Source organism: Phoca vitulina, unplaced genomic scaffold, assembly GCF_004348235.1.
Source record: "Phoca vitulina isolate PV1807 unplaced genomic scaffold, GSC_HSeal_1.0 scaffold36, whole genome shotgun sequence".
Taxonomy (NCBI): Eukaryota; Metazoa; Chordata; class Mammalia; order Carnivora; family Phocidae; genus Phoca; species Phoca vitulina.
The window spans coordinates 13,411,609-13,439,010 of NW_022589739.1; the positions used below are offsets into that span (position 1 = coordinate 13,411,609).

At 48.5% G+C, this 27,402-nt stretch overlaps 1 protein-coding gene and 1 long non-coding RNA gene across 2 annotated transcripts in view; both read right to left on the minus strand.

Annotated features, from left to right (window-relative positions):
• Nucleotides 1-11,461: 11,461 nt before the first annotated feature.
• Nucleotides 11,462-11,818, minus strand: LOC116646282 (high mobility group nucleosome-binding domain-containing protein 3-like). The gene has a single exon (XM_032426869.1). The coding sequence runs from the start codon at nucleotides 11,816-11,818 to the stop codon at nucleotides 11,462-11,464; it is 357 nt and encodes a 118-aa protein (XP_032282760.1).
• Nucleotides 11,819-20,013: 8,195 nt separating this feature from the next.
• LOC116646562 overlaps nucleotides 20,014-27,402 on the minus strand; it is a 23,124-nt gene continuing 15,735 nt past the window's right edge. Inside the window, exons 2-3 of the long non-coding RNA XR_004302134.1 lie at nucleotides 24,393-24,657; nucleotides 20,014-22,907 (exon numbers count right to left, since the gene is read on the minus strand). This is a non-coding gene — a long non-coding RNA (uncharacterized LOC116646562). The remainder of the gene's footprint in view (nucleotides 22,908-24,392; nucleotides 24,658-27,402) is intronic.

A 27,402-nucleotide genomic window follows, 5' to 3' on the forward strand; every position in this document is an offset into this window, starting at 1 on the left:
ATAGCAGATTAAAGTTTTAAATTGGACTGGTCTGAGTTTTAATAACCGAATGAGACCAGAAAGTTATAAAAACTCTACCTATGATATTAAAAAAGAGTCAAGGGAGTGACTAGGGAGAAAAAGACTTAGCGTCACTTCAAGTGTCTACCTTAACAGGTTAAAACTCCTCCACAACCGATTGCAGTCACAACATGGCCACTGGCCATTCTACCTGAGCCAAAGAGAGCACCCATGAACCAGAATGCCTGCAGAAGTCCTGAGATTCACTCCAACCGGGCCATCCTGCATGACGAGGCCACTCCTGAGCCAATCGCTGCGGCCGAGGGACCGCATGTGCTGATTACAGTCAAGCTCAGGTCATATTTGCACCCTGGGAGTTGGCTTCCCTTGTACCACAGGGTTCCCCAAAAGGATGTGGGTATTACAGGGAAGAGGGAAGGGAGGATGAATTTGGGGAAGTATTGTATTATGGATTTTCCCCATTCACTCCTCTGAGAGCCTAGAGTTTCTGCCCCAGGAAGAGAGTGGAACTAAAACTAAAATTCCAGGTGTTTTATCATTCCCAGAATAAGAGCTGGTGGCGAGCTTGAAGACGAGGCCAACAGGGACACAGGAGCAGCTGAGCGGAATTAACTGTCCCTGCAGGAAGAAAAAGGGAGCACAAGCTCTTGTGCAGGGAATTCGCCCCCCGTCCCCACCCCGGCTGGACAGACGCCACGAGGAACGGGGAGCAGGAGCAGGCTGATGCAGGGGGACAAGTCCTCTCTGACGGGGATTTTTCAGACGTCAAATTGTGAAAGAGAAAGTGAAAGAAGCCACAAAAAGAGTCCCCTCCTTTGTTGCCCATAGGACACCAGTTAAAAAGTCCATTTTCCTGTTACCGAATAGAGCGGGGGAGACGAGGTGACTAAATGCAATGGGGGTACCCTGGATGGGATTCTGGAACAAAAGAGGACATTACTGGAAAAACTGGTGAAATCCAAAGAAAGTCTGCAGCGTAGTTAACAGTAATTACCAATGTCAGTTTCTGAGTTGTGTTAAAGGTACCATAGGAAGGTAAGGTATGAACAAGGAGGGGAAGCTGGGGATGGGGTATATGGACCCCTCTGCGCTATCTTTGTGAATTTTCTATAAATCTAAAATGACTCCAAATAAAGTTTATTTTTAAAAAATCAGTTTCTCATGCTGTAGATTCACTTTTACTGTGTGGAGAAGCCCCACATCAGGGATTATAGATAAAAATAAACACTCATTTCTCTTTAGGTCATCATGGCATCCCCAGTATGGTGTGGGGGCGGTGGAAAGAACCGAGGGCCAGCCATAACTCCTCCTGTGAACTGTGGGGATCCTGTGAACTGGCCGTGTGTGGATGAGATCGATGCACTTAGCACAGGGCCGAGCACAGAACTAGTGCCCAGTGGAGGTTAGCAGTCTTCGCTCCGCCCATACCTGGAGATGTTATAATGTGCCTGCCTTCTCCTCTTAGCCTCCCGTATCCCCTGTCTTGGAGGTGGGGTGAGTTGTTCAGCCACTTAATTGAGTCTTTCCACAGGGCTGAGAACCCCAGCCCTGAGGCCTCTGCATCTTTGGTGTGAGTTGGCTCTGCTTCACCTCCTGGCACGTGCGTGGACAGGTGAGATGACTCTGTGCTGGGCTCTGACCTGATTAATGTCATTTAATCCTTACATCAGCCCAGGAGGGTGGGGATCACTGTCCCCATTTTACAGATGGGGAAACTGAGGCTCACAGAGGCTGGTATTTGCTTTCTCTCAGAGCAGCCCCCTGAGACAGATAAGACAAACAGCACCAATAGGTACTGAGGCCAGGTGAGCTGGTGAGCAGAAAAATTGGGGGGTGCTGGAGAACTCAGAGAGGAAAGTTCACCCCTGCATCGTGCAGTCAGTGGACTTTGGAGCCAGGAGGGTTTCCAGGGAGAAGGGGATGAAGAGAGCATCCAAGAGGTGGAAATAGTGAGAGGCTTGGCACTGAGGTGGGATTCCTCGAAGTCCAGCAGTTCTCAGGCAGTCTGGGTGGGCTAGAGCCCAGGATCCATGCAGAGAGTGGGTTGGGACCAGAAGCAGAGGGATAGGTGGGACCCCATAGAGCTCTTTACATCCCACTCCCTGGGCTGGATCCTACCCTGAGGACAACATCCACATTCCCTCATCTGTAGCTAAGGATTGCCTACTCCAGGACCTCTTTGTTTCTGTTGGAAGGAGATCCCTGCTAGGGCCTTTATGGGTCATTGCTGGGAAGACTCAAAATAGAGCATAGATGGGAGAAACAATTTAGTATCTATTTTGTGCCAAGCCCTAAAATGGGCAGTGGGGATCAAGATGACTCAATCCCCTTGTCCTAGGAGAACTCAGGCTGGGGAGTATACTGACTGCCATGCACAATGTGGTGAGCTAGTCCATGAGAAACAGGGCCCAGGACTGTGGGTGCTCAGAGAAAGCCCCCAGCCTCTGGGGGTGGAGGGTCTCCCCGGCCAGACGGGGCCAACCTGGTAGCCAGGTAACCAACAGAATCAGCAGTCCTACTGGGAAGGAGAGCCCCGAGTTCTTTGGCTGCCTCTCCAAAGGAGAATCAGATCCAAGAAGCAGTGGGGCCCCGCCAGAGGCCCAGCAGGGTAAACCAGGCCTCCCCATGTGGGCAATCCACCCTCCCACAGGAGGGCAGTATCTGGGCATGGCCCCGTGAGCAGTGTCTGTTGAGCAGGGGCTTGGCTTCCAGAAGATGCGATGGCCTCTCACTGTTCTACGTGACCTCTATAGCTCATACAAGGGGTGTGATGCTCTGAACTTGCCATTTGCCAGCTGCCTGGCACCAGACCAACCCAGCAGACTTAGTCTCACCCCCCCATGCTAAGGCATATGGTGCCAGGACCCTCTCAAGTGCTCTGGCCGCTTCTCCAAGGACATGCACTGTGCTAAAGTCCTCTGGGTCTATAGCCCAACTCAAAACACATTTTTCTGCAGAGCCCCAGGGAAAGGGTTGTCTCGGTGATGGTGAGAATGCCCGCAGTGTGCTTGTGCTCCTGTGAGTGTTGTCCATTACTTGGGGACCTTTCTTCGTGCAACACTCTTTCTATTCTTGTTAGATGAGTAGGAAGGAGGCAAGATGATTCCCTATTGGAGGAAACCCCATGATTTCAGGGAAGAAGGGCCTAGAGAGACCTGGAGATATATGGGACACTGAGCACTAAGAAGGGAACAGGGGCAGCAGAAGTCTCAGTAGCTCTGGGGGTCTTAGATGAGATGTGGAAAGAAACACCGTGAGGCTGGATACAAGGTGGATCCTGCCACAAACAACATGGGACCTGAGATGATTGCTACAGGTGGGGAGACGGAGGGGGCACTCATGGACAGGGGGCCTGCCTGGGCCTATCCCTGACCCTGTCAGGATCTCAGGATCACAGGATCCCAGATCATCAGAGACAAAGGAGCTGTAGAGCCCCTGGCATCCAATCCATTAGACTGAAGGGAAGACCAAAGTCCAGAGGGAAAGATGGCACGGCCTAGATCATCCAGTGTGTCGAGGCAGGGTCCAGCCTCAAACCAGGGTCCTGCCTCCCAGATCAGAGCATTTCCTTTCCCTGCTCAGGCAAGTGAAACCCAGCAGGCAATGTTCTATCTGGGACTGGGGAAAGGGCCTCTGGAGAGACTGGTGTCTCTGCCTTATTTCTCAGATAATGAAGTGTCAGAGAGGGGCAGGGACTTGCCTGAGGTCAGGCAGCCAGAGAGCAACAAAACCTACCCACTAGGCTCAGGCGTCCTGACCCCCAGCCCAAGGCTTCTCACTGTTCACATTTACTGAACATCAGGTCCTTGACACATATTCTTTCCAATCCCCAAAACCTTGGAGACAGATATTCTTGGCCATGTTTAGCAAAATCAGAGAACAGAGGTTCAGAAAGGCAAAGCAACTTGCCCAAAGCCACACAGCTGGTGGTTGGCAGCACAGAAACTTAAGCCCAATTCTGCTACTTCCAAAGCCTGTGCTCTCGTTCTTAACCAGGCTAGGTTGGGTTTGGGACTCAGGGCTGACAATGCAAGGAAGTGGCTGGGGGGCCCAGGGGCAAACTCCAGGCACTGCCCGGGCTCCCAGCCGCCTGATTGCACCAGTGATAAAGATCAACAGAAATGACCTTGGGACAGCAGGATCCTGCCTCCTGCTGACAGGTTTTTTTTTTTTAAAAAGGTGTATTGATCCACACCCTGCAAAAAACCACACAAAACAAACAGCTGATGGCATAGTTTCTGGTGTTGCTGAGATACTCACTACCACGTGGCTTGGGGCCCAGACACCACTGACCTCAGAAGCTCGGATTCCTAGATTGATTTAGGAACTTAGACTCTCTCACAGCTCTAACATGGAGGGGCCTCCCAAGCTGTCAGTCTACCCCAAGTAGGGGTAGACTTCCCAACGAGGCTCATCCAACCTTGCTCTCACCTCACTGCCTATCTCTAGAAGCTGCCCCTTTTGCTGTGGAACTGCCTTTCTCACTCTGAGTTGAGACCAGCATCCTGGGACATCCCCAGAGTCTCCTTTGGGGGCCCAAAGTTAGCTGCCCCATGGCCCTGGGTGGCCCTATTAAGCTAGGAGGACAGTGACTCCATATTCTCTACCCTGGGTCAGAAACTAACTGGCCAGGGGCATCAGTGCTGAAGCCATTCCTGAGAAATGGGCACAAACCTACAGAGAAGAGCTGGTTGTTCTCCTCCTACTTTCTAGGCTTTATGCCTCTGCTAATACAGCCAGACACCAAATCCACCTTTGTGCTGATCACATCCCACTGTGTCCTTGTCATCTCAGATCCCAAGCCTTTTAAAATTGACCCAAGAATAGGATCTCGCATTTCTTTTTTAATTTCCATCTTGTAAATACTAGCAATTCATAGTGATATGGTGCTGCATCATCTCCTTTCATGCTTAGGACAGTTTATTGGACCCCAGAGAGATGGCTGATGTTAAGTGTCCCCTGGGGAGGCTGGTCCCAACAGGAGTCCCAGAAAGCTGCTAGATGAGCATGAACATTAGGTGGTCAGGATCCTGTGCTCTGGGGAGTGATAGATACCAAACCACAGGAGCCCAGAGCAGGGAAAACCATATGCAGCCTGTAAGGATATCCAAAAAGGCTTTCTTGAGGGATGCTTCAGAGGCACTCAGAGCCTGAAGCAGGGCTCCAGGAACAAGTGTGATCAGGAGCCTGTAGGGTGAGGGGAGAATGAGTGGAGTCCATCTAGTTTGGGTAGAGTCCTTTCCAAGGCAAAGGATGGACCAGATGCTTTTGAAGGTTCCCCAGCCAGTGTTTGGGTCCCCCTCAAATAAGTGTTACCAATCCTCCTTCCCTCTCATTGGCTGAGGAGGAAACAAAAGCTCAGTGAGGACTAGAGCCAAGGTGTCCTAGATGGCTCCCTAGCCAGGGATCTTCATCAACCCTGATCCAGGCCGGCCCACCAGTCTGTCTTGTGCTCCCTTAGTTGGCTTGAGGAGGAGAAAACTTGCCCTTGCCCTCTTGGGCGCCTGTCTGGTTGGGAAGACAGGCTTTTTCATTTTGTGTGAGGTCATTTAGGCAAACAGATTCCAGGAAGGCTGATGGTGGAAATGGGGCACGGGTGACAAGTCTGTAGACATCACTCTGGAGCTGAACCAGCATCCCATCTCATGCTCCTGACTCTGGGCCTAGGATGGGTTGTTTGGGAGCCGGGTCTGACTATGGATCATAGAGGACCCACCCCAGTCTAGGGGCCAGGCCCATGGGTGGGTCCAAGCTAAACTTCCACACAAGGGTCCATTGTGGTTGCATGGGCTGGCCCTGGGCTCCGCCAGCCCTTCCGGCTCCCGGAAAATGCTTCCCGTCTGGCAGCTCCTGGAGCGGTCTGTCCTTGGCCAGGGCGCCAACCCCACACCCGGCCTCTCTAACCCAGTGGGGATCCTGGACTCTTGTAGCTTCAGAGCTCTGGGGTCCAGCCCCCATTTCACAACCAGAGTCCCTGAGGCTCAGGGGGGTGGACACAGGTCAGAGCAGCATACCAGGACCAGAATCAGGATCAGAACCCAGCACTCTGGGGTGCCTGGCTGGCTCAGTTGGAAGAGCATGCGAATCTTGACCTCAGAGTCATGAGTTTGAGTCCCACATGGGGTGTAGAGATTGCTTAAAAAAAAAAAAAAAACTTAAAAAAAAAAAAGAACCCAGCGCTCTGGCCATTTATTCAGTTCTCACTATTCACAGGACGCAGTAGCATTTGGACTCAGAGAAGGGAAGAGGCTGTCCCATCATACAGCCAATTGTGGCAGAGTCTGGGTGAAATGTCTGGTTCCGAGGTGGCTGCTTGCCTACCCTCGACCTCTCCGGAGATCTGGGCCTTCTTGGTCATCCTTGTGGCCTTGAGAGGTTGGCTGTTCCTGTGTGTCTGGAGGTTAAGGGGATTTCAACTGGCAATCTAGTCCTGACATCCTGAGTTTTCAAATCAGGTATGGATGCACTGGATGGGATGAGGAAAAGAAGCTCTGGAATTTGGGGGTTTGGCAGCTTGCACCAGAGCTGAGGCCGGAGGCTCCCCAGCCCTTGCCTGGGCTGACAGCGCCACCTGGGGCCCAATTGGTGGAGTCCCACTGGGGCTGCCATTCTGAGCCTTTACTCCGTGAAGGCCCTCGGTGCCGGCCAGTGGTAGGTGCTAGGATAAAGAAAGGACTCTGGCCCCTGATGTAAGGGGAGTAGCCCACGAGGAGTGACTGCTTGGCATGAAGTCACAATAGAAAGTCCAGGGCAGAGGAGGGGCTCTGAACACCACAGGGCCGTGGAGGAGAGGAATTACCATCATGGCAATTCTGACTGACTATCCTCTGGGCCAGTTCTGGGCCAGACCCTGGGGACCCTCAAGAAGTCGATCATGATCTAATGGAGATGCGGGAAGTGGAGGTAGGAGCCCAGGGCCAGACACATGGAGCCGGGTCCTGGAGAGTGGTAGTAACTGGCCTTCTGTACTGAGGGTGTTGCAGGCTCAGGGAAGAGCCTGTGCCAAGGCATGGAGGGGCAAGTTTATGTGTGTGAGGTTGAGAGCGACAGCTGAGGAGAGAGGAAGTGCCAGAAGATGAGGTCAGAAAGGTGGGTACCTGTGGCCGACACAGCTTCCCCACAATTCTCCCTGCCCCACCTCCTGCTTTGACCCTCAATGCTCAAACTCTAACCCCATCTCCTCTGAGTCAAACTACCCAGCTGAGGTCCTGATTTCTGGCGCCCCCCTTCTTCCCCAAGGCCAGGGGCTAGGTCAGGCTGCCCACAGGCTGATCCTAGGGACACAATCCTGTGATCCCTCTGGCCTCCAGGGAGTCCAGGCATAGTCCTTGGACAAGGGGAAGAATCTCTGAGTAGTTACTGAACTCTGGTCTCAAGTTCCTCAACTGTTACATGGGCATAATAACAGTTCCTACCCCATGGAGATGTGGTGAGGATTAAATGAGAAAATGCATATAAAGCCACCTTGCTAACATGGGTTGATGCCAGCTAAAGGGGCTTCTTCCCATTGCCCATCCCTCTGGGCACATCCCTTCCAGGAGGGAAAGCTCCAGGATCCAGATCTTGCCCCCTCTGCTGCCCTCCCCAAGGCCTCAGGTCTTTTTCTACTTTCCTGAGCCCAGAGAGGCTCTACTGTGCCACACAGGAAGATTTGTTTATTATGTTTCTCTCCACTTTTTTTTTTTTTTTAAGAAAATGTAAACTACAAAGGAAAAAAGAAAAGTATACAACAAGCATCCATATGCCCCCCTGGATTCAACAATTAATGATTTGCCTTATTCACCTTATTGCTTTCTCTTTTTAAAAAAATCTGAACTGGGGTACCTGGGTGGTGCAGTCAGTTAAGCATCCGACTCTTGGTTTTGGCTCAGGTTGTGATCTCAGGGTCATGAGATGGAGCCCAGCATCAGGCTCCACGGTCAGCGAGGAGTCTGCTTGGGATTCTCTCTCTCCCTCGCCCACTGCCCCTCCCCCCTCTCTAAAATAAATAAATAAATCTTTAAAAAGAAATTTTTAAAAATCTGAACCTGGCTGTCTCGGTAAAGCATGCGACTCTTAATCTCAGGGTCATGAATTTAAGCCCCTCATTGGGCATGGAGCCTACTTAAAAAAAAAAAAAAAATCTGAACCATTTGAAAGTAAGTTGCAGATACCATGACACTAGATGATGCAGCTCCTGAGAACAGTAGCCCTACACAGTCATCCTCACAATCCTGAGAAAAGGATGAATGATTCCGTACTATCATCCAATGTCCAGTCCATATTCATGTTTCTCCCAATTTTCCCCAAATGTATTTTACATCTACATTTGGGAGGGATGGGGAGGGATCCAGGATCTGATCAATGTTCACTCATTGCATTTGATTGTTGGTCTCTTTGTTCTCTGGAAAACACTTTTTTCTCCCTCAAATAGGGAAAATTACAAAAGAAAATAATCTGTAATCTTACCACCTTGAGCTACCCACTGTTGGCATTTTGGCATTTTTCCTTTCAGTTAAAAGATTCCTGGGGTGCCTGGGTGGCTCAATGTCTGAGTGTCTGCCTTTGGCTCAGGTTGTGAACCCAGGGTCGTGGGATTGAGCCCCGCAACTGGCTTCCTGCTCAGTGGGGAGCCCACTTCTCCCTCTCCCTCTGCCCCTCCCCGCTGCTTGTGCTCTCTCTGTGTCAAATGAATAAATGAAATCTTTAAAAAAATTTTTTAAAAAGATTCCTAATATATATGGCATTTTAAAAATAACATCTTCATGAGATGTAATTCACATATCATTTAACTCACTCATTTAGAATATACAATTCAGGGGCGCCTGGGTGGCTCAGTCGGTTAAGCATCTGCCTTCAGCTCAGGTCATGATCCCAGGGTCCTGGGATTGAGTCTCACATTGGGCTCCCTGCTCAGCGGGGAGTCTGCTTCTCCCTCTCCCGCTCCCCCCCCCCCACCCGGCTATGCTCTCTCTCTCTCTCTTTCTCTCTCTTTTTTTCTCTCAAATAAATAAATAAAATCTTAAAAAAAAAGAATATACAATTCTATGGTTTTTACAATATTCACAGATATATACAACTTGTCACTACAATCCATTTTAGAACATTTCCATCACCTCAAAAAAAAAAAAAAAGTCCTGTACCTTTTAGCTATCACCCTGTAGTCCTAAGCAACCACAAATCTACTTTCTAACTCTATAGATTTACCTACTGTGAACATTTTATATAAATGGAATATATGGGGTGCCTGGCTGGCTCAGTTGGAAGAGCATGAGACTCTTGATCTCGGGGTCATGAGTTTGAGCCCCATGTTGGGTGTAGAGATTACTTAAATAAATTTTTTAAAAACTTAAAAAAAATAAATGGAATTATGTAGTATGTGGTCTTTTGTGACTTTTCCCATGTAGCATAATGTTTTCAAGCTTCATCTGTGTTATAGCATGTATCAGTACTTCATTCCTTTTTATGGCCAAATGATACTGCATTGTATGGATATACCACATTTTGTTTATCCATCCATCAGTTGATGGACATTTGGGTTGTTTCTACATTTTACCTATTATGAATAATGCTGCCATGAACATTTTTTGCTTGTTTTTGCATAAACATACATTTCAATTTCTCCTGGGTAGATACCTAGGAGAGGAATTGCTAAGTCACATGATGACTCTGTTTAACTGTGAGGAACTAAGCTGTTTTTCAAAGCAGTTGTATCATTTCGCATTCCAACCAGCAATCTGTTAGGATTCTGATTTCTACACATCCTCCCCAGCATTTATTTCTGACTTTTTTTTCCTTCCAAATTGTAATTTAAATTCTAATTAGTTAACATATAGGGTATTACTGGTTTCAGTAGATTTCAGTGATTCATCACTTACATACAATACCCAGTGCTCATCACAAGTGCCCTCCTTAAAACCCATCACCCATTTAGCCCATCCCCCGCCCACCTCCCCTCCAGCAACCTTCAGTTTGTTCTCTATTGTTAAGAGTCTCTTATGGTTTGTTTCCCTCCCCCCCTTTTTTGTCCCCCTTCCCATATGTTCATCTGTTTTGTTTCTTAAATTCCACATATGAGTGAAATCATATGGTATTTGTCTTTCTCTGACTGACTTATTTCGCTTAGCATAATACACTCCAGCTCCATCCACGTCACTGCAAATGGCAAGATTTCATTCTTTTTGATAGCTGGGTAATATTCCATTATATCTATCTATCTGTATATTCCATTATATATATATATATATTCCATTATATATATATTCCTTTATATATATATATATTCATACATACCACATCTTCTTTATCCATTCATCAGTCAATGGACACTTGGACTTTTTCCATAGTTTGGCTATTGTTGATAATGCTGCTATAAACATTAGGCTGCATGTACCCCTTCGAATCTGTGTTTTTGTATCCTTTGGATAAATACCTAGTAGTGCAATAGTTGGATCCTAGGGCAGTTCTATTTTTAACTTTTTGAGGAACCTCCGTACTGTTTTCCAGAGCGGCTGCACCAGTTTGCATTTTCACCAACAGTGTCCCCTTTCTCTGTACCCTCACCAACATCCATTGTTTCCTGTGTTGTTAATTTTTACCATCTGACATTTGTGAGGTAGTATCTCATCGTGGTTTTTGATTTGTATTTCCTTGATGCCGAATGACATTGAGCATCTTTCCATGTGTCTGTTAGCCATCTGGATGTCTGACTTTTTTATTATGACCATCCTTGAGGTTAAGATATATCTCATTGTGCTTTTGATTTGCATCTCCTTGATAACTAATGATATCAAGAATCTTTTCTTGGGGGATGCCTGGGTGGCTCAGTCGGTTAAGCATCTGCCTTCCGCTCAGGTCATGATCCCAGGGTCCTGGGATCAAGTCCCACATCGGGCTCCATGCTCAGCAGGGAGCCTGCTTCTCCCTCTGCCTGCCGCCCCCTCTCTTTCTCTGACAAATAAACAAAATCTTTAAAAAAAAAAAGAATCTTTTCTTGTGTTTATTGTTTACCTATTCATTTATTTTCCATCCTCTTTGGGAAAATATTTAGTTAAATCCTTTGCCCATTTTTTTTAAATTGGGTTATTTATTTGTTTGTTTTTGCAGGCAAGAAAACCTTTTATTTTAAACCACAAATAGTCAGCAGATGGCCACAACTATCCATGTTTCATTAAAATCACATAAAATCTAGATTAAAAAGCACCACTGATTACTGCTCTAGAAAAACTGTGTGAAACATTCAAATACGCACAGGAGAAATACCACAGTATGCACAGGTCTCAATTTTTAAAACAAGTGCATGGAACGTTGCATCAATTTTGCACACAGCTTCGAATATCAAATTGAAATTTATTTTACTTGAGGATGATGGAAATTTCCAAAAGGCATGATTATAAAGAGGTAAAATGTCCATCCTTATATATCTTTGTATGCCAACTAGTAGTGTCCTAAAAATTAGCATTTACAAAATCCTTGGTAAACATAGCTTTTCAAAGTCGTCCCAAGTGGGACATAAAATCAACTCCAATTTTTCACAATTCATTCTACCTTGTGATCTACAGGTTGTTTTCTGTGCACCTTCTGCTTTAGTTTCACCATTTTCAGATGGCACAGGACCTTCCTTTCCAGCTTTGTGCTCTCCCTCTTTCCTTTTAGTACCTTTGTTAGTCTTCGTTCCAGGTTCTTTGTGAGCAGATGGCTTTCTTGGTTTAGGTTCAGGTTTTGGTGGTGCGGGTTTCGCTGACAACCTGGCAGACGATTTCGTTGCTTTGGATCCACCCTTGCCCTCTGTGTTCTCTGGAGACTTTCTTTGGGGCATAAGGACTGTGTTTGTGCAGCCACTAAACAGTAAAGCAACGGGCTGGACCGGCAGGCACAGCCGCCGCTGGGGCTCCTGCAAAGGGTGCCGCAGAGACCTGCACCTCCTGGGTTGGTGTTTTGTTGTTGTTGTTGTTTAAATTATTGAATTGTAATCTTTTTTATATATTCTAGATCCAAGTCCCGGATCTCATATATATGATTTGCAAATATTGTCCCCTCTTCTGTGGGTTGTCTTTTCATGTTCTTGATGGTATTCCTTGAAGCACTAACAGGTTTCATTTTGATGAATTTCAATTTGTATATTCTTGTTGTTGTCAGCTGGGCTTTTGGTGTCCTATCTAAGAATCTGTTGCCAAGTCCAAGGTTCTAAAGACTTACTCCTGGGTTTTCTTCTAAAAGCATAAAGCTTTTAGCTCTTACATTTCAGTATTTAATCTATTTTGAATTAACTTTTGTTACGTGGTATAAAGGATGCATTCGGCGGCGTTCTTTTGCCTGCGGCACCAACTGTCCCCACAGCTCAGAGCTGAGAGGATGAGATATGCTGGCGGCCTTCCTGTCCCAGGAAGATAACAGAGCCTGCTGCTGGGAGCTGGAAGGGGAAGGAACCCGGTGTTCTTAGCTTCACCTGCCTCCATCGGAGCCTCCATTGGGTTGAGGTGGTGGGGGCAGGGAGAGAGTGAAGCATGGCTCAAATGCTACAAACTCACTTTTCTTACCAAGATTTAGTAGATTTTCCTGAATGAACATTCCTTCATTTGCTGTATGCTCTTAGGACGATTTCTAGGGAATATATACATAACATTTCTAACAGCTATGGTTGTTCCACTGGGAAGAGGCTCTGCAGGGCTCCTCGCACCACCATCCGGAAGTTGGCCACCAGCTCATTACTTTTTATGGCCAAGTAGTATTCCATTGTTTATATGTACCACACTTCATTTATCCATTTACCCATTGATGGACATTGGGTTGTTTCTTGTTGTCTGAGATACTACAAATAAAGCTGCTGTGAATATTTGCATACAAGTCTTTGTTTGGACATATGCTTTCATTTCTCCTGAGTTAATGCCTAAAAGTAGAATGGCTGGGTTATATGGTAGGTTTTCCAAAGTGGTTGTACCGTATTACCTTCCTGCCAACGGTGTCTGAGAGTTCTAGTTGCTCCATATCTTCACCGACACTCAACACGATCACTTTAAAAATTTTTAGTCATTCTAATAGAAGTGTAGTGGCATCTCATTGCGGTTTTAATTTGCATTTCCCTAATAACTAATGAATAATGTGTTTGAGCATCTTGCATCTGTGTTCATGAGAGAGATTGGTCTGTAGTTTTTCTTTTCGTATGATGTCTTTGTCCGGTTTTTGTATTAGGATGATGCTGGCCTCACAGAATGAGTTGGGAAGTATTCTCTCTGCTTCTATCCTCTGAAAGACATTGTAAAGAACTGGTATAATTCTTTCCTTAAATGTTTGGTGGAATTCACCAGTGAACCCATGTGGGCCTGGTGTCTTCTGTTTAGAAAGGTTATTAATTATTGATTCAATTTCTTGAATAGACATAGGCCGATTCAGATCTTTCAAGGAATTGGTCCATTTCATCTAGGTTATCAAATTTGTGGGCATAATTGTTCACAATATTCCTTTAGTATCCTTTTAATGTCCCTTAGAAGTTGTAGTGAATTCCTCCCTTTCATTTCTGATATGGTAATTTATGGCCTCTCTCTTTTTTTCTTGGTTAGCTTAGCTATAAGTGTATCAATTTACTGATCTTTTCAACAACCCAGGTTTTGATTTCATTGATTTTTTTCCCTATTGATTTTCTGTTTTCCTTTTAATTGATTTTTTGCTCTAATTCTTTTTTTTTTTTTTTAAGATTTTTATTTTTAAGTAATCTCTACACCCAACATGGTGCTCAAACTCACAACTCCGAAATCAAGAGTCGCATGCTCTTCTGACTGAACCATCCACGTGCCCCTTTGCTCCAATTCCTCCAACTTCTTTTCTTCCACTTCCTTTGGATTTAATTTGCTCTTCTTTTTCTGGTTTCCTAAACTGAAACTTAGAATACAGATTTTAGATCTCACTTCCTTTCTAATATATCAATGCTATAGATTTCCCTCTAGCACTGCTTTCGCTGCATCCCACAGATTTTGGTAAGTTTTTTTTCCATATATTTTAATCAAAAATATTTTTAAATTTCTCTTGAGATTCTTTGATCCATGTGTTATTTGGAAGTGTGTTATTTAATCTCCACTTATTTTGGACTTTCCCAATTATTTTTCTGTTTCTCATTTCTAGTGTCATTACAAATGTGCTAGATACAACTCCTTTCTTGGATGTGTGATTTGCAATAGTTGTTAGTAGTCAATGGCTTGTCTTTTCATTTTCTTAACAGTGTCTTTCAAATAGCAGATGTTCCTTATTTTGATGAAGTCCAACCTATCAATATTTTTCGTTTCTGAATCATGTTTCTGGTATTGTATCTACGAACTCTTGGCCTAAATCAAGGTCACAAAGATTTTGTTTCTTTGCTTGGTGTTCCTTCCTTCCAAGTTTTGGTTCACACTGTATGTATTTTATATTTTGCCTTTTTTCTCCAAAACCTTTTCTTAAAAATGTCAAGTCTATGGAAAAGTTGAAAGAGTAGTACCATTAACACCCACATACTCTTTGCTGACAGTGCATCAATTGTTAATAATTTGCCACATTTGCTTTATTTCCCTGGATACTTTCTTCCCTCCAGAAACATTTGACAATAATTTGCAAAATTGTGTAACACTGACTTTTCTCAAAGTCTAAGCAAGCTGTCCTGGAAATGTTCTTTAACAAGCAGTAACAGTAACGTATTTCGCTGAGTACGGAGGCGAGGCGAAGATACCACATACCCAGTGTGGAGGGCTGGGAAGAAATAAAGGAGTAAAAGAAGAAAACAAAACCCCCTCTGGCTTTATTTCAACTCCAAGATCACAGGGGGCCATTTGCCTGAGAGGTGGGTGGGAAGGATGCACGGAGCTCAGATGCAAATCCCTTAATCCTACTCTAGCCCCTGGGGGCCTCTTCCTGCAGAAGAGACCTCAACTGGGAGGCCAGGATTTCCCTATGTGACCTTGAGCCAGTTCTGCCATCTTTGGGCTTAGCTGGTAAACGGAGACATCGTAGCTGCTTGGCCTCCCTCCCAGGAGGCTATTTGTGTCTTTACTGGGGTAACTCCTCTATTGTGAAAGGGCTTGGTGCCCCTCCCTCCAACACCCCACCCCTAGACAGGACTCAGGATCCCTGCTGCTTTTGCCGGAACACCCCTCCCCCACCCCCAACCATCATCATCCTATCCTTAGAATCAACCTTGCCTCTCCCTCTTTACTTGCAACAAATCATTCACTCGTGGGCCAGGCCTGTGCTGGAGGCTACTCCACACTCTTATCTCACTCAGTGCTCAAAATAACCCTTAAGGGAGGTTATCATGGCCATTTCAGATTAGGAAACTCTTTCCTTAGCACACTGGGCAAGGTCAGTCACCCCAAGTTAGGGCAAAGCCAGGCTTGTGCAGGCCACCGTCTCTGCCTATCGAGACATCGGAGCCCTTGTCTGCAACCTCAGTGCCCTATGTGCAGAGAGGTCAGGTCTGTGCCGACATATCTGAGATCTGTACCCCCCTGCCATTGCTGTGAATCTAAATCTGCTTCTTACCTCAGAGTCCAGCTGGCTTCAGGGTTGTCTCCTCCACGAAGCTCTCCCTGATTCCCACTGAGAGTGATGTTCCTTTTCTGGACACCCTCACTCTGGAATCAGTGGCCTGATCCTTCTGTCTCTCCCATCTCCACTCAGACCCTCCCTCCAACTGCCCAAGATCCTATACACTGGGCATGTAATAGCTTCATTCAATGCATTTGAATGTTTTATTTTAATTCATTTGCATTATCTCTTTCTAATATTTATTGATTTTTTTCTTTTTTAAAAAAAGAATTTATTTATTAATTTGAGAGAGAGAGAGATAGCGAGAGAGCACGAGCAGGGGGAAGAGGGAGAAGCAGGCTCCCCACTCATCAGGGAACCTGATACGGGGCACGATCCCAGGGTCCTGGGATCATGACATGCGCCGAAGGCAGACACTTAACTGACTGAGCCACCCAGGTGCCCCTTATTGATTTTCTTTTACTTTCTTGTATAATATTATATTTTTTCTTATCAATACATGTTCACGGGGCACCTTCAGCTCAAGTCATGATCTCAGGGTCCTGGGATCACCGGCATCAGGCTCCCTGCTCAGTGGGGAGTCTGCTTCTCTCTCCCTCTGCCCCCCCAATCGTGTGTGTGCTCTCTCTCAAATAAATAAAATCTTTAAAAAAATACATGTTCACATTATCAAAAATTTAAGAAAGAAGAAAAATCACCCCAAATTGCCCACAGATAACCATATTAATATTTTCATAGATTATTTCTTGGTCTGATTTCTATGGACACGTATATCTTAGGAGTTAAGACCACACTGTATAAACAGTTCCAAAGCCTGCTTTTAAAAAAAAAAAAAAAATCTAACATTATACCAAGGACATTTTCCATGTCATTAAAAGTTACATGGGTCATACCCATTAGGGTGGCTAGAATATAAAAAAGACAGATAATAACAAATGTGGCAAGGATGTGGAGCAATTTGAACCCTCATACACTGCCAGTGGGAATGTAAAATGGTGCATTCCCTTTAGAAAATAGCCTGACAGTTCCTCAAATAGTTAAGCATACAGTTACCAGATGATCCAGCAACTTCGCTCGTAGACATACATTCAAGAGAAATGAAAACATACATCTATACAAAAATCTGTACATGAGGGGCACCTGGGTGGCGCAGTTGATTAAGCATTCCGACTCTTGGTTTTGGCTTAGGCCGTGATCTCAGGGTGGTGAGATTGAGTCCCACATGGGGCTCCACTCAGTGAGGAGTCTGCTTAAGACTTTCTCTCCCTCTCCCTCTGCCACCCCCCAAATAAATAAATAAATCTTTAAAGACAAAACCTTGTACATGAATGTTGATATCATTTTTCATAATAACTGAAAAATGGCAATAACCCTAGTGTCCACCAACTAATGAGCAGATAATACAATGTGGTTTATATTATTCAGCCATAAAAAAGAATGGAGTAACGGGGCACCTGGCTGGCTCAGTCAAAGGAGCTGGCAACTCTTGATCTTGGGGTCGTGAGTTTGAGCCCCATGTTGGGTGTAGAGATTACTTAAATTAGTAAAACTTTAAAAAAAGTTTTAAAATGAATGAAGTACTGATACATGCTAAAACATGGAGACATGAACCTTGAAAACATTATGCGATCTGTAAAAAGTCAGACACAGAAGACCACATATTATATGATGCATTAAATGTCCAGAAAGACAAATCTATAGAGACAGAAAGTGTATCTGTGGGCTGGGTTGGGGGAGGGGAGGTTTGTGAGCAAGTGAGCAGTGACTGCTGATGGGTATGGGGATTTGCTGTGGAGTAATGAAAATGTTCTGAAATTGATTATGGTGATGGTTGCAAAACTTTGTGAATATACTAAAAACCATTAAACTGTACATTTTAAATGGGTACATTATATGTTATGTGACATATATCAACAAATCTGTTATTTTTTATTTTTTTATTTTATTTTTTATTTTAATGTAATCTCTACACCCAATATAGGGCTCGAACTCACGACCCTGAGGTCGATTGTTGCATGCTTTACCAACTGAGCCAGCCAGGCCCCCTCAATAAATCTGTTATAATTGAGAACAAAAGAACTCCATGGCAGCATTTTTAATGTCTTTAGATGTTATTCCTTTGTACAGCTGCATCATAATTTATTTAGGTTCCTATTGTTGGACCTTTATGTTTTCTATTAATTCCTTTGTTTCACAACATTTCAAACACACGCAAAAATGAATTGAATAGTACAATGAACCCCTGTACCCATCACCCACTTCAACAATTGTCACACAAGTGCTGTTTTTACAGACATGGATTTATGAACATTCTTGCGCATAAATCTTTGTTCATAGTCCACACTGTTTCCTTCCATTTATACTGAATTCAATTCAGTCCAAACCACTCCCTCACAATGCCGTCCCAGCATACCCATGGGATTTGATGAATCGGACACCGCCCCACTCTTGGGGGGGCTCCCAGTCTGGTGGAGGAGGTAGATATTGGATTGGAATGACCAGTAGGGGCAGAGGCTGTGTAACTGGAGAGAGCCCTCAGCCTGTTACCCAGGAGGGGCACCTCCGCACAGGGCAGTCACTCCACCCAAAGAGCCGATTTCCCGAACCTCCGCCCAGCCCTGTCTTTCTTCCCTTCTGCCACATGGGGGCGCCAGAGCCTTTCACAGCCTCTCTGGAATCTCCCATCAGCTTCGTGGGTGGGTGGCTGGGGTGAGCTCTGTGTCCCTTCTCCTGGTGACCCTGGCCTGGTGATGGCCATTTCTTGGCCTTAGGATCCTCACATGGGAAACGAAGGAGGTGAATTCAGTGAGCCATCTGGACCCACCTTTAGCCAACTCTCATAAGCAATGTGTCCTTGGGGTCCATTCCCCGCACTTGCTTCTGGGTGGTCCGGGGGGATCCATGTGCGTGCCCCTCCACTCTGGGTCCCAGGAGAGACTAATGCCTACCAAAACAACCTCCCACTTTTTAGAGGCCTACAGGAGCCCTCAGATTTGCTGAGACACCCCAGCTCCAGGCACAACATTAGGGTCGTGGGTGGAGGAAGAGAAAATGAGTCACCAGGGACTTCCAAAGTCCCTCCGGCCCAGCCCAGAGGATACGCGGCCCTCAGAGGGAGGGCCCGGTCTGTGGAGGACCGTGATGGCTGATGTGTCTGGCAGAGCTGAGGGTTGAGTCAAGCGACAAGGTGTTGGTTTTCCTGAGAGGGCTTCTCCAAAGTTGCAGTTTCCTGCCTCGGCCAACAAAGGGGACCGTGGGCCAGGCTCTGAACTCTGACTGGATGTCTGTATCTCCCTGGGGTGCTCTCTCAGCTGTGACCGCAGCATGCCCCTACTGGCCTGCCTCTCCTTGTCCTTGTCCTTCCCTCAAATGCCTCCTCTTAATCCAGTGAGCTGAAAGCCACTCCCCAAATGGCCAAGCACCCCAGTCACGAGGGGGAGGAAGGGCCAGCTCCTGTATCCCGAGCACCTACTGTGTGTGTGAGCCTTTCCCTGGGCCTGTCACTTTGTATTTGCCATCACATTTCTTTCCACAGCAGCACCTCATAAGGCAACCATTATACGCTCATTTCACGGAGGAGGAAGTCAAAGCTTAGCCCCGCAGCGTGAAGACAAGCCCAGGCTGGTCTGACTCACACCCGTGTCTCCTTCCTTCTCCCCACCTGCTTTCTGCGCACGCTCTGAACTGTTGTGCACAACGCCTACCTCGCCTATTCATCCTTGCTGCCGCTTTACTTCTGCACATACCCTGCCCACCAAGTGCACACATACTCCCAAACTCACATACACCAAACTGGGTGCGCTGGCGGACACGTGTGCCCGTGTGGAGCCCAGGCCTGACTGGCAGCCCCAACTGCTGCTTATCAGCTAGGTGATCTTGAGCAAGTCACTTAACCTCTGTGAGCCTCCATCTTCTCATCTCATCAGAATAGTTTAAATAAGATATCGTATGTCACGTTGTTAGAACCTTACCTGCGCAGAGTGCTCAATAAAGGTTAGCTCTTTCTTTTTTTAATTTTATTATGTTATGTTAGTCACCATACAATACATCATTGGTTTTTGATGTGGTGATCCATGATTCACTGTTTTCGTATAACACCCAGTGCTCCATGCAGTACATGCCCCCCTTAATACCCATCACTGGGATAACCAATCCCCCCTCCCCTCTAAAACCCTGTTTGTTTCTCAGAGTCCACAGTCTCTCATGGTTCATCTCTCCCTCCGATTCCCCCCGCCCCCATTTTTCCCTTCCTTCTCCTGATGTCCTCCATGCTATTCCTTATGTTCCACAAATAAGTGAAACCATATAATTGACTTTCTCTGCTTGACTTATTTCACTTAGCATAATCTCCTCCAGTCCCATCCATGTTGATGTAAAAGTTGGGTATTCATCCTTTCTGATGGCTGAGTAATATTCCATTATATATATGGACCACATCTTCTTTATCCATTCATCTGTTGAAGGGCATCTCGGCTCTTTCCACAGTTTGGCTATTGCGGACATTGCTAGGTTAGCTATTTCTAAACTTTTCGCTACTTGTCATTATTCTTAGACACGTGCATCTTTGTACCCTCTATACACACGGAACCAGCTGCGTGCGGCATATACACTGAGGCACAAGTATTGCCACGCACACCTACCCAGCCAGGCAGGAGCCCACGATGGAAAAATCAGCCACCTGCTCTATGTATCAGGTGCCTATGTTCCTGTGCCTACTGGAGGGGAGGTAGGGAATACCTGGGCAACAGAAGGCAGGGAGCCTGGCCCTGGGGTCTAACCCATCTGGCTGGGAAGTAAAATTCGTGATCAAGGTGTGGTCTGCAGACCAATCTAGGACCTTGTTAGAGTCTCGAAGAATCTCATACCCCACTCCAGAGCTTCTGAATCAGAATCTGCATTTTAATAAGGTCCTCGGAACACCAGGGTAGAGAGGAGGGAAGTGGGCAATGATCCCCGGGCGAGAGGGGGCTGGCTTTGGGCATGGCCCTGGTGTCTCCAGCCTGCGCCCTATCAGCAGGTTGATACCTCCCGGCTCCTGCCCTGTGCTTGGGAGTTGGCGCTAATGCGTGAGGTTATCCAACTCAGCCTTGGGAGGATAGGTTGGATCCCTCAACCCTGTTCTAAAAGTGTATAAATAGCAAGGTCTGTCCCTGGTCCTTCCCAGGGCTCTGACAGGCTGGGGGCTGGGGACCACGTCAGGGCCCCAGCAACTGGCAGAGGGTGCCTGCTCTTCAATCCCTCTCCTGAAACGTGTCCATACTTGTTTCTGATTCTCCCCACCCAGCATCATGGTAGGGTCACTGCCAGAACTCTGGCCCACCTCTCCCTCCTTGAGTAAGGTGAGGGCTGCGTCCCTTGGGGCTGTTGGAGCCTGAGGCCTGGGCCAGTGCCCCTCCCTATCCCTGTTGGGGCTAATTTTAGGGCTGTCTTGACAGCTGCCTCAGCTCAACCTGAGCTCAGCATTGGGGTCAGTTGGGGTCAGTTGGGGAATGGGCCAGACCAGCCCCAGCTTGGACTACAACAGATAAAATTAGACTCCTGACCCCCTGGCCACCATCCCCATGGCCTGGAGAGACCCCCTCAGTACTGACCAGCAGGATGGGACAAGAACTGGTCCTACTCTCAGTCTGACAACCCTCTCCAGGCAGACAAACCAAATTCTGTGGAAACCAGAAGCCACAGAGATCAGAGAACTCGGGACTTGCAGTCCCTGTAGCTCAGCACCTTGCTTGCAGAAGGGAAAGGGCAAGGGGCTGAGGCCTGGACCTGAGTCACACAGCAAGTGAGGGCAAAGCCGGGGCTGAAGCCCAGGCCTCCTGGTGCCCAGCTGGGTTCTATGTGCTGCGCCCCAGGGCTGGGTAGAGATGTAGATGGGACCGGTATCTAAAGTAGCCCATGAAGGTCAATCCTGGGCCGTGGTACCTCCCTTCCTGGAATGTGCAGAGAGGGGACCCCTCTTATGCCAACCCAACACATACTTCATAAGCCCCCTTGCCATGTCCAGCTGTCTAGGATTCAGGAGCAGAAGGCACCTGGAATAGTTAGCAGAGGAAGGATTTTAGCCTCTGATAACACAGGGTTGGAGTCCTTGCTCTGTCACCAACATTCTGGTCCTTCGTTTCCTCCCTGAAGACATGGATGTGGCTATACATATTCACAGACTGGTTGGGACAGAGGAGATGAATGGAGGATGGGAAGAGCACTGGGGACTCAGGAGCATGCTGTGCCCACAGGGCTGCCAGCTAGCTGGGGACGCAGGCTTCTTCCCATGAGAAACCGGAACCCGAGTGGCTCCCACAGTCTTCACCCCCATTGCCTCCAACTCCACTGTCCCTCACTCAGTGATGTTGCAAGAGGAAAGGGAAACGAGTCTTGAAGCTGACCTGGGCAAGAGGGAAAGGAAATGCAAGCCGGGGTCACAGAGGGAAGCTGTAGTTCTCTCTTCCCCCATCCACAGCTTTTGCTCCTTCTATTCTCTCTGTTCCTGCCCCCTCTCATGTCCTTCTCCTGTTCACTCACTCCAACCACCCTCCCACCTCCCTAAATCCCCATTTCTTCCTGAGATCTCTCACCCCGGAGCCCTCTGCCCTGGCCCTATGGTTCCCTGGTTGGGTCTGCGAATGGGAGTGTCGCTGACTGCATGTCCATATGGGACTCGCGGCGCCGGGCTGGCACTCAATAAATATTGAATGGCCCACCTCAAATCCTTTCTGAAACAAGGCTGTGTGTACACGAATAAATAGATAAACGTTGACTGACTAAAAACACACACATGCCCCCTGAGAAAAGCCTTGTTTATCCATCTTCCCTGGATAGCAAGTCGATTCCCACTGTGGACTCTCCGGATGATTGAAAGGGGAGGAATCTGAGGATTAGGAAGGTGGGAGTCCTTCCAGGTGGAAGGAATGTCTTGAGCCAAAGCTGGGAGCTGAACGCTCAGTAGTCAGTGGAACAGCGGTGTGAGATGAGCTGGTGAGACTGGCAGGTCATGAAGAGCCTTGAATGCCAGGCCAAGGAGCAGACTTTATCCTGAGGGCAGTGGGGAGCCATGGAAGGGTTTTGAGCAGGAGAGTGACAAGGTTGGATTTGCTGCCACTGGCATTTCCTCTCTGGCGCTGCATGGAGTGTGCGTTGAAGGCAGAGAACGTGGAGTCGAAGCGCCCTCTGCTCTCAAGGTCAGGTGAGAGAAGATGAAGTATGAACACAGGTGAGGCTGAAGAAGTGGAGAAGTGGACGATCCCCCAGGATATCACAGAGGGGTGGCCAGGACTGAGTGGCAGATTGGAGGAGGGCAAGGAGGGAGGGAGAGCAGGCTCCGTGATTCTCGGAGTTCCAGGCCCAGGTGACCAGCTGGCTGGAGGCACCCTGGCTGGGAGGTTGAGAGGGGAGCAGGTCTGGGGAAAGATGCAGAGATCGGCTTTGGACATACCAGAGAGATGGTCTGACTAGAAATGGGAACATCTAGATTGGTCAGAGGGCGTGGGGCAAGCAATCTGAGTAACGGCCTCTGAATGACTTGGAAGTGTCCCAAGTGGCCCCAGGTTAATCCTAGGAGCCCCAACCACCTACAGTGTCCATGACAGACAGAACTTGGACTTGAGCCACGGGGAAAAACTGGGACAGGGTCAGCAAAGGGTCTGACAGGATGGAGGGGAGGGTCTGGGACACCCCAGGAGGCAGGGTAGGAGTGACTGATGCAGAGGCCTGGGATGGAGAGGAAGTAGGAAGAGGCCAAAGGTGGGCTGAACTGGCAGGCCTTACGCATCAGCCAGCCTGGAAGCGTCATTGTAGATAGGCAGAATGAGGGCCAGTGAGGGGTGGGGATGGGCCGGGTCACACAGTGAGGCAGACAGGTGGGCAGCTCCTGGCTCAGTGCTGTACCCTGGGCCACACTGTCTGGGAGTGGTCAGCTGGGTGGGACTCTGGGATTGAGCTTCCTGGCCATGCCCAGGTGTCATAGGCTTATCTGGTCTAGCAGGGTGTACCAGGGCAGACAGGTGACAACCCAAGTCCTTACCAAGCAGCACCCCGAAACCCACTGTCAGTCCATCTCAGCCCTGTGCTATTACTGTCTCATTCCCAGACCGAGGCTGGGCTGCAGTGGAGGAGGAGGCCACACGCCCAGACCTGGGGACTCACAGCCCCGCACAGAGCCATGTTCCCGGCAGAACCTGCATGTTTGGGGAGGGGGCAACTATGGCATCATGCAGCGTGTCCTGCACAAGGCGAGACGTAATAGGGGCAACAAATGCTTATTCAGTCCTACTTAGTGTCAGGCACTGTTCTAGGATCTTGAGACATTGAGAGGGATTTATGTTTTAACTGAAGACTGACAAAAGCCAAATGAATACATAATATAATGTAGAGAAGGGTGAAGTGAGATGAAGAAACACAGAACAGGGTAGGGGGTGGGCAGTTTCAGTAGGGAGCATGGAGTACTCATTTAAGAGAAAGAACCTGATTGTGGATCCACCTGGCTGGGTGACTTTGGTCAAGACCCTGCCCCCACTCCCCACCTCACTGGGAATTGAGCTGAGTCATCTCTGAGGGCCCCTCTCAGCCTGGCTATTAGAAGGGCCTGAGGCGGATGGCTAGGCAATGAGCTTTCTGGAAGACCAGGCTCTCCCACAAAGTCGAGCCCCACCCACCCACGCCTGCACTGGCTGCACATGAGACCCCCCCCACCTCCCCGCCAACTTCGCTCCTCTGGGCAGGGAGCCCAGCAGGAGCTGAGGAGCCCAGGGCCTTGGCACTGCTCCAGATCTGTCCTGACAGGTGGAGGTGACTCACCTGGGGGTGTCAGGATCCGGGAAATTGCCTGGGGGTTGGGGTGGGGTGGGGGGTAGAGCGGGAAACTTAAGACTCCCGCCTTGCCTTACCTGGAAAGGGCCTGGCCTCCGGGGTTCTTCTGCTCTCCAGGAGGCCCAAGTTGCAGCCAAGGGGGTGTGAGGGGCCCAAGGGCTTGCCAGGGCCTGTCCCCTCTGGACCTCAGTCTCCTCGTCCACATATAGCGGGAGGGATCAGCTAAATAATCTTCCAGGTTCCTTCCAGCTCTAAATTCCTGTTTTGTTGAGTGTGTTGCAGGAGGCCCAGGACCTCTCTGATGGTTTCCCGGAGCCTCATTGTCGGGGCAAGTGGCAGATTCTGAAACAGGGAGTGGGCAAAGGTTTGCCAGGTTTCGCAACTAAAAATTTGAATTTCAGAAAAGCAATGAATAATTTTTTTAGTATAAGCATGTCTCAAATGTTATTTGTGCTAAAGAATTATTGGTTGTGTTTCTGATATTCAAATTTCAGGGGGTGTCTTGTATTTTACCTGCCAACTCCAGGTAGAAAAGGTGAAGATTGGAGCCAGGACTAAACCACAGGAAGGTCTTAGACTCTCAGATGACAAGCGTTCTGGCCACCTACCTTCTTGCTCCCCGAGTCCCTGATCCATGGACTTCTAGATACCTTGTTGGAAAGTAGGGGGTGAGGGAGGGAGAACCAGTTGTTGGGGAAACTGAGAGCTGTGGAGAGAGGCCCAAGGCACCTGAACTCCTGCCCTGTGCACGAGCTCACCTCACTGCCCCTCCCCCCAACAAGGCCAGGCCGGTCTCCCCACCGGCTCCTGCACCGCCGGACCCAGGCCTACCTCCACACCCTTGCTCCATTCCTGCCCCCTTCCCTCCTCTACAAACTACCCACTGCAGGGACCCGCCCTTGGCCGTTCCCTAGCCTCAGGACTGACTCCTCTGAGTCCTGCGGGACAGACACAGCCCCTGCCCATGCACAGTCCAAGCTGGGAGACAGACACACCAACCACCTCAGAATGGGGAGATAATTGCCCTTTCGTGGGAACTGCTGAGGCTCTGTGCAGGTGGGGCCCACGTTCTGCTTCACCGAGGCTCTACCCCGGAGCAGGCTTCCATCAGTATTAGGGGAAGACATGGAAGTTCTGAGGGAGAAGAGAGGAAGGAGGGCCTCTCGGAACCTTCCTCGACGCAGTTGGAAGAAGGGCCTTCCAGGTGCAGGAAGAACACAGCGAGGGCCCGGTGTGAGCAGTGAAGGTGCAGGGGTGGGGTGTGGCTGGCATGGAGGAGGAGTGCTAGCAGGCCTGGGAGGTCACCGTGCCCATGGCCTGAACCAGGAGGCTCCCGCTAGTGCTGGGGACCTGTGACCTGGGGAGGCCTGACCCTCCATGCCATGGCTCAGACAGTGGCTAGTCCTCCCGCCTTCTGCATTTCCAAAGGGCAGGGGCGAGGCCTTCCTCTTCTCCCACGTCCTCCAGGACTGGGCCCGGAGGCCAGCACAAGAGATGGATTGCTAGAAAGCTGAGGGCTGGCCTAGAGGACCAGTCACCCGCCCCATTCCCTCCCCTTGGGCACTGGATGGTGCTGGGACGATTTTAGTAGGTGATCACAGGCACTCAACAGTTATCAGGGAAGGTGGCTGGCTTTCTGGCCCTACACGGAGGCCAGTGTGGCTTTTAGTGTCTCTTTGCCCCGGGCCGCTTCATCGCCAGGGTCCTGGACAGCGAAAGGTGATGTCTCCCTACACGTCCCCAAGCCCACGACTGGATGAATGAGCCAGGCCTCCTACAGACACCATCGCCCACACCCAGATTAAAGCAGACACTGGGGCTCAGGGAGTTGAGGTGCTAGGAGTTTAGGAGTTTAGGCTAAACTGGGATTTTAACCTGGCTTGTCCAACACTGAAGCTCAGACTTCTGTGACACGGAGCTGCCCTTATTTTTTAAGTCATCTTTGAGGTGGTACTTTATTTTGGCACTTTATCCCATTTTGATCTTTGCTACTTCTGTTGCAGATGCGGACAAAGCTTTTGCTTGTCTGTGGCCTTCTGCAGTGGCCTTTGCCCAGAAGCAGTAAACTACGGAAGGACCGAAGAAAGCAGGCAGGAAGGGATGAGCTCCTCCTGAGGTTCATTTGCCCTTTCCCCAGAGTACCGCACCCTTCCTCCAGCCTGCAGCCCTGCCCTACCCTGAGTCATGCAGCTCCCTGGCACTCTTGGGACAGCTGGGCCCTGTGCACGCACACAGCATTCCTCCTCGGCCACCCAGGCTCCCACGTCCTCCCATCCATCACCCTAGAAGTGCTTCACCCCCCTAAGGTGTCCAGTGGCCACAATCCAGACTTACTGCTGGACAAGATTCTTTGTGGGTTTGCATTGTGCCAAGTCTCCCCTGCTAGACCACGAAGACCTTGAGGACAGAAGCCTTTCATTCTTCCATCTGTGTGCTCAATAAGCAGCGAATATGTGCCAGGCACGGTTCTGGGTGCCAGGGTAAAATAGGGGGGCTGATATGCCCTGAGACTCTGTGGCTGCCCCTGGGTGTAGTGCCTGGGCCTCCCCACAGTCCTTCAACTAAAGGGTTAGTGTCTGGCACATGAGGGGTGCTCCAGGGGCTCAGGCCATATCAACCCACATCTTGGATTTCCTAGACTTCCCTAGCCTCTCCAGGTGTGTGCCTGGTGCGGGGCAAGTCCTCACTGGGGTGGAGATGGGGCAGTTTTAATGATGATTTATCTGATGATGACCCTGGAGAATATAAAGTACTACTGGGTACAGACATGCACGAGAACTTGAGAGCCATTCTGCAATGGTCTCCTCCCCAGTGACCCTCCCCAGCAACCCATAGTCAAGTTTGGCTACGGATACATCCTTTGCTATTCCTTCCTTTTGACCCACTGGCTCCGGGATCCAGCCAGCCCTCTTTCTCTATTCTGGCTTCTGCATCACTAATGGATTTGTGGCCTTGTGGCAGGTGCGAATTCCCTGGAACCTGTGGGCTTCTCATCCGCTTTTTTTTTTTTTTTTTTTTTTTTATTTTTTTTTTTTGGTGGGGGAGAATGAGAGAGAGCACATGAGAGGGGGGGGGGTCAGAGGGAGA

Bases quoted from the DNA above. Each gene is read 5' to 3' on its own strand.
- LOC116646282 (XM_032426869.1), bottom strand. From the start codon at position 11,818: ATGCCCCAAAGAAAGTCTCCAGAGAACACAGAGGGCAAGGGTGGATCC.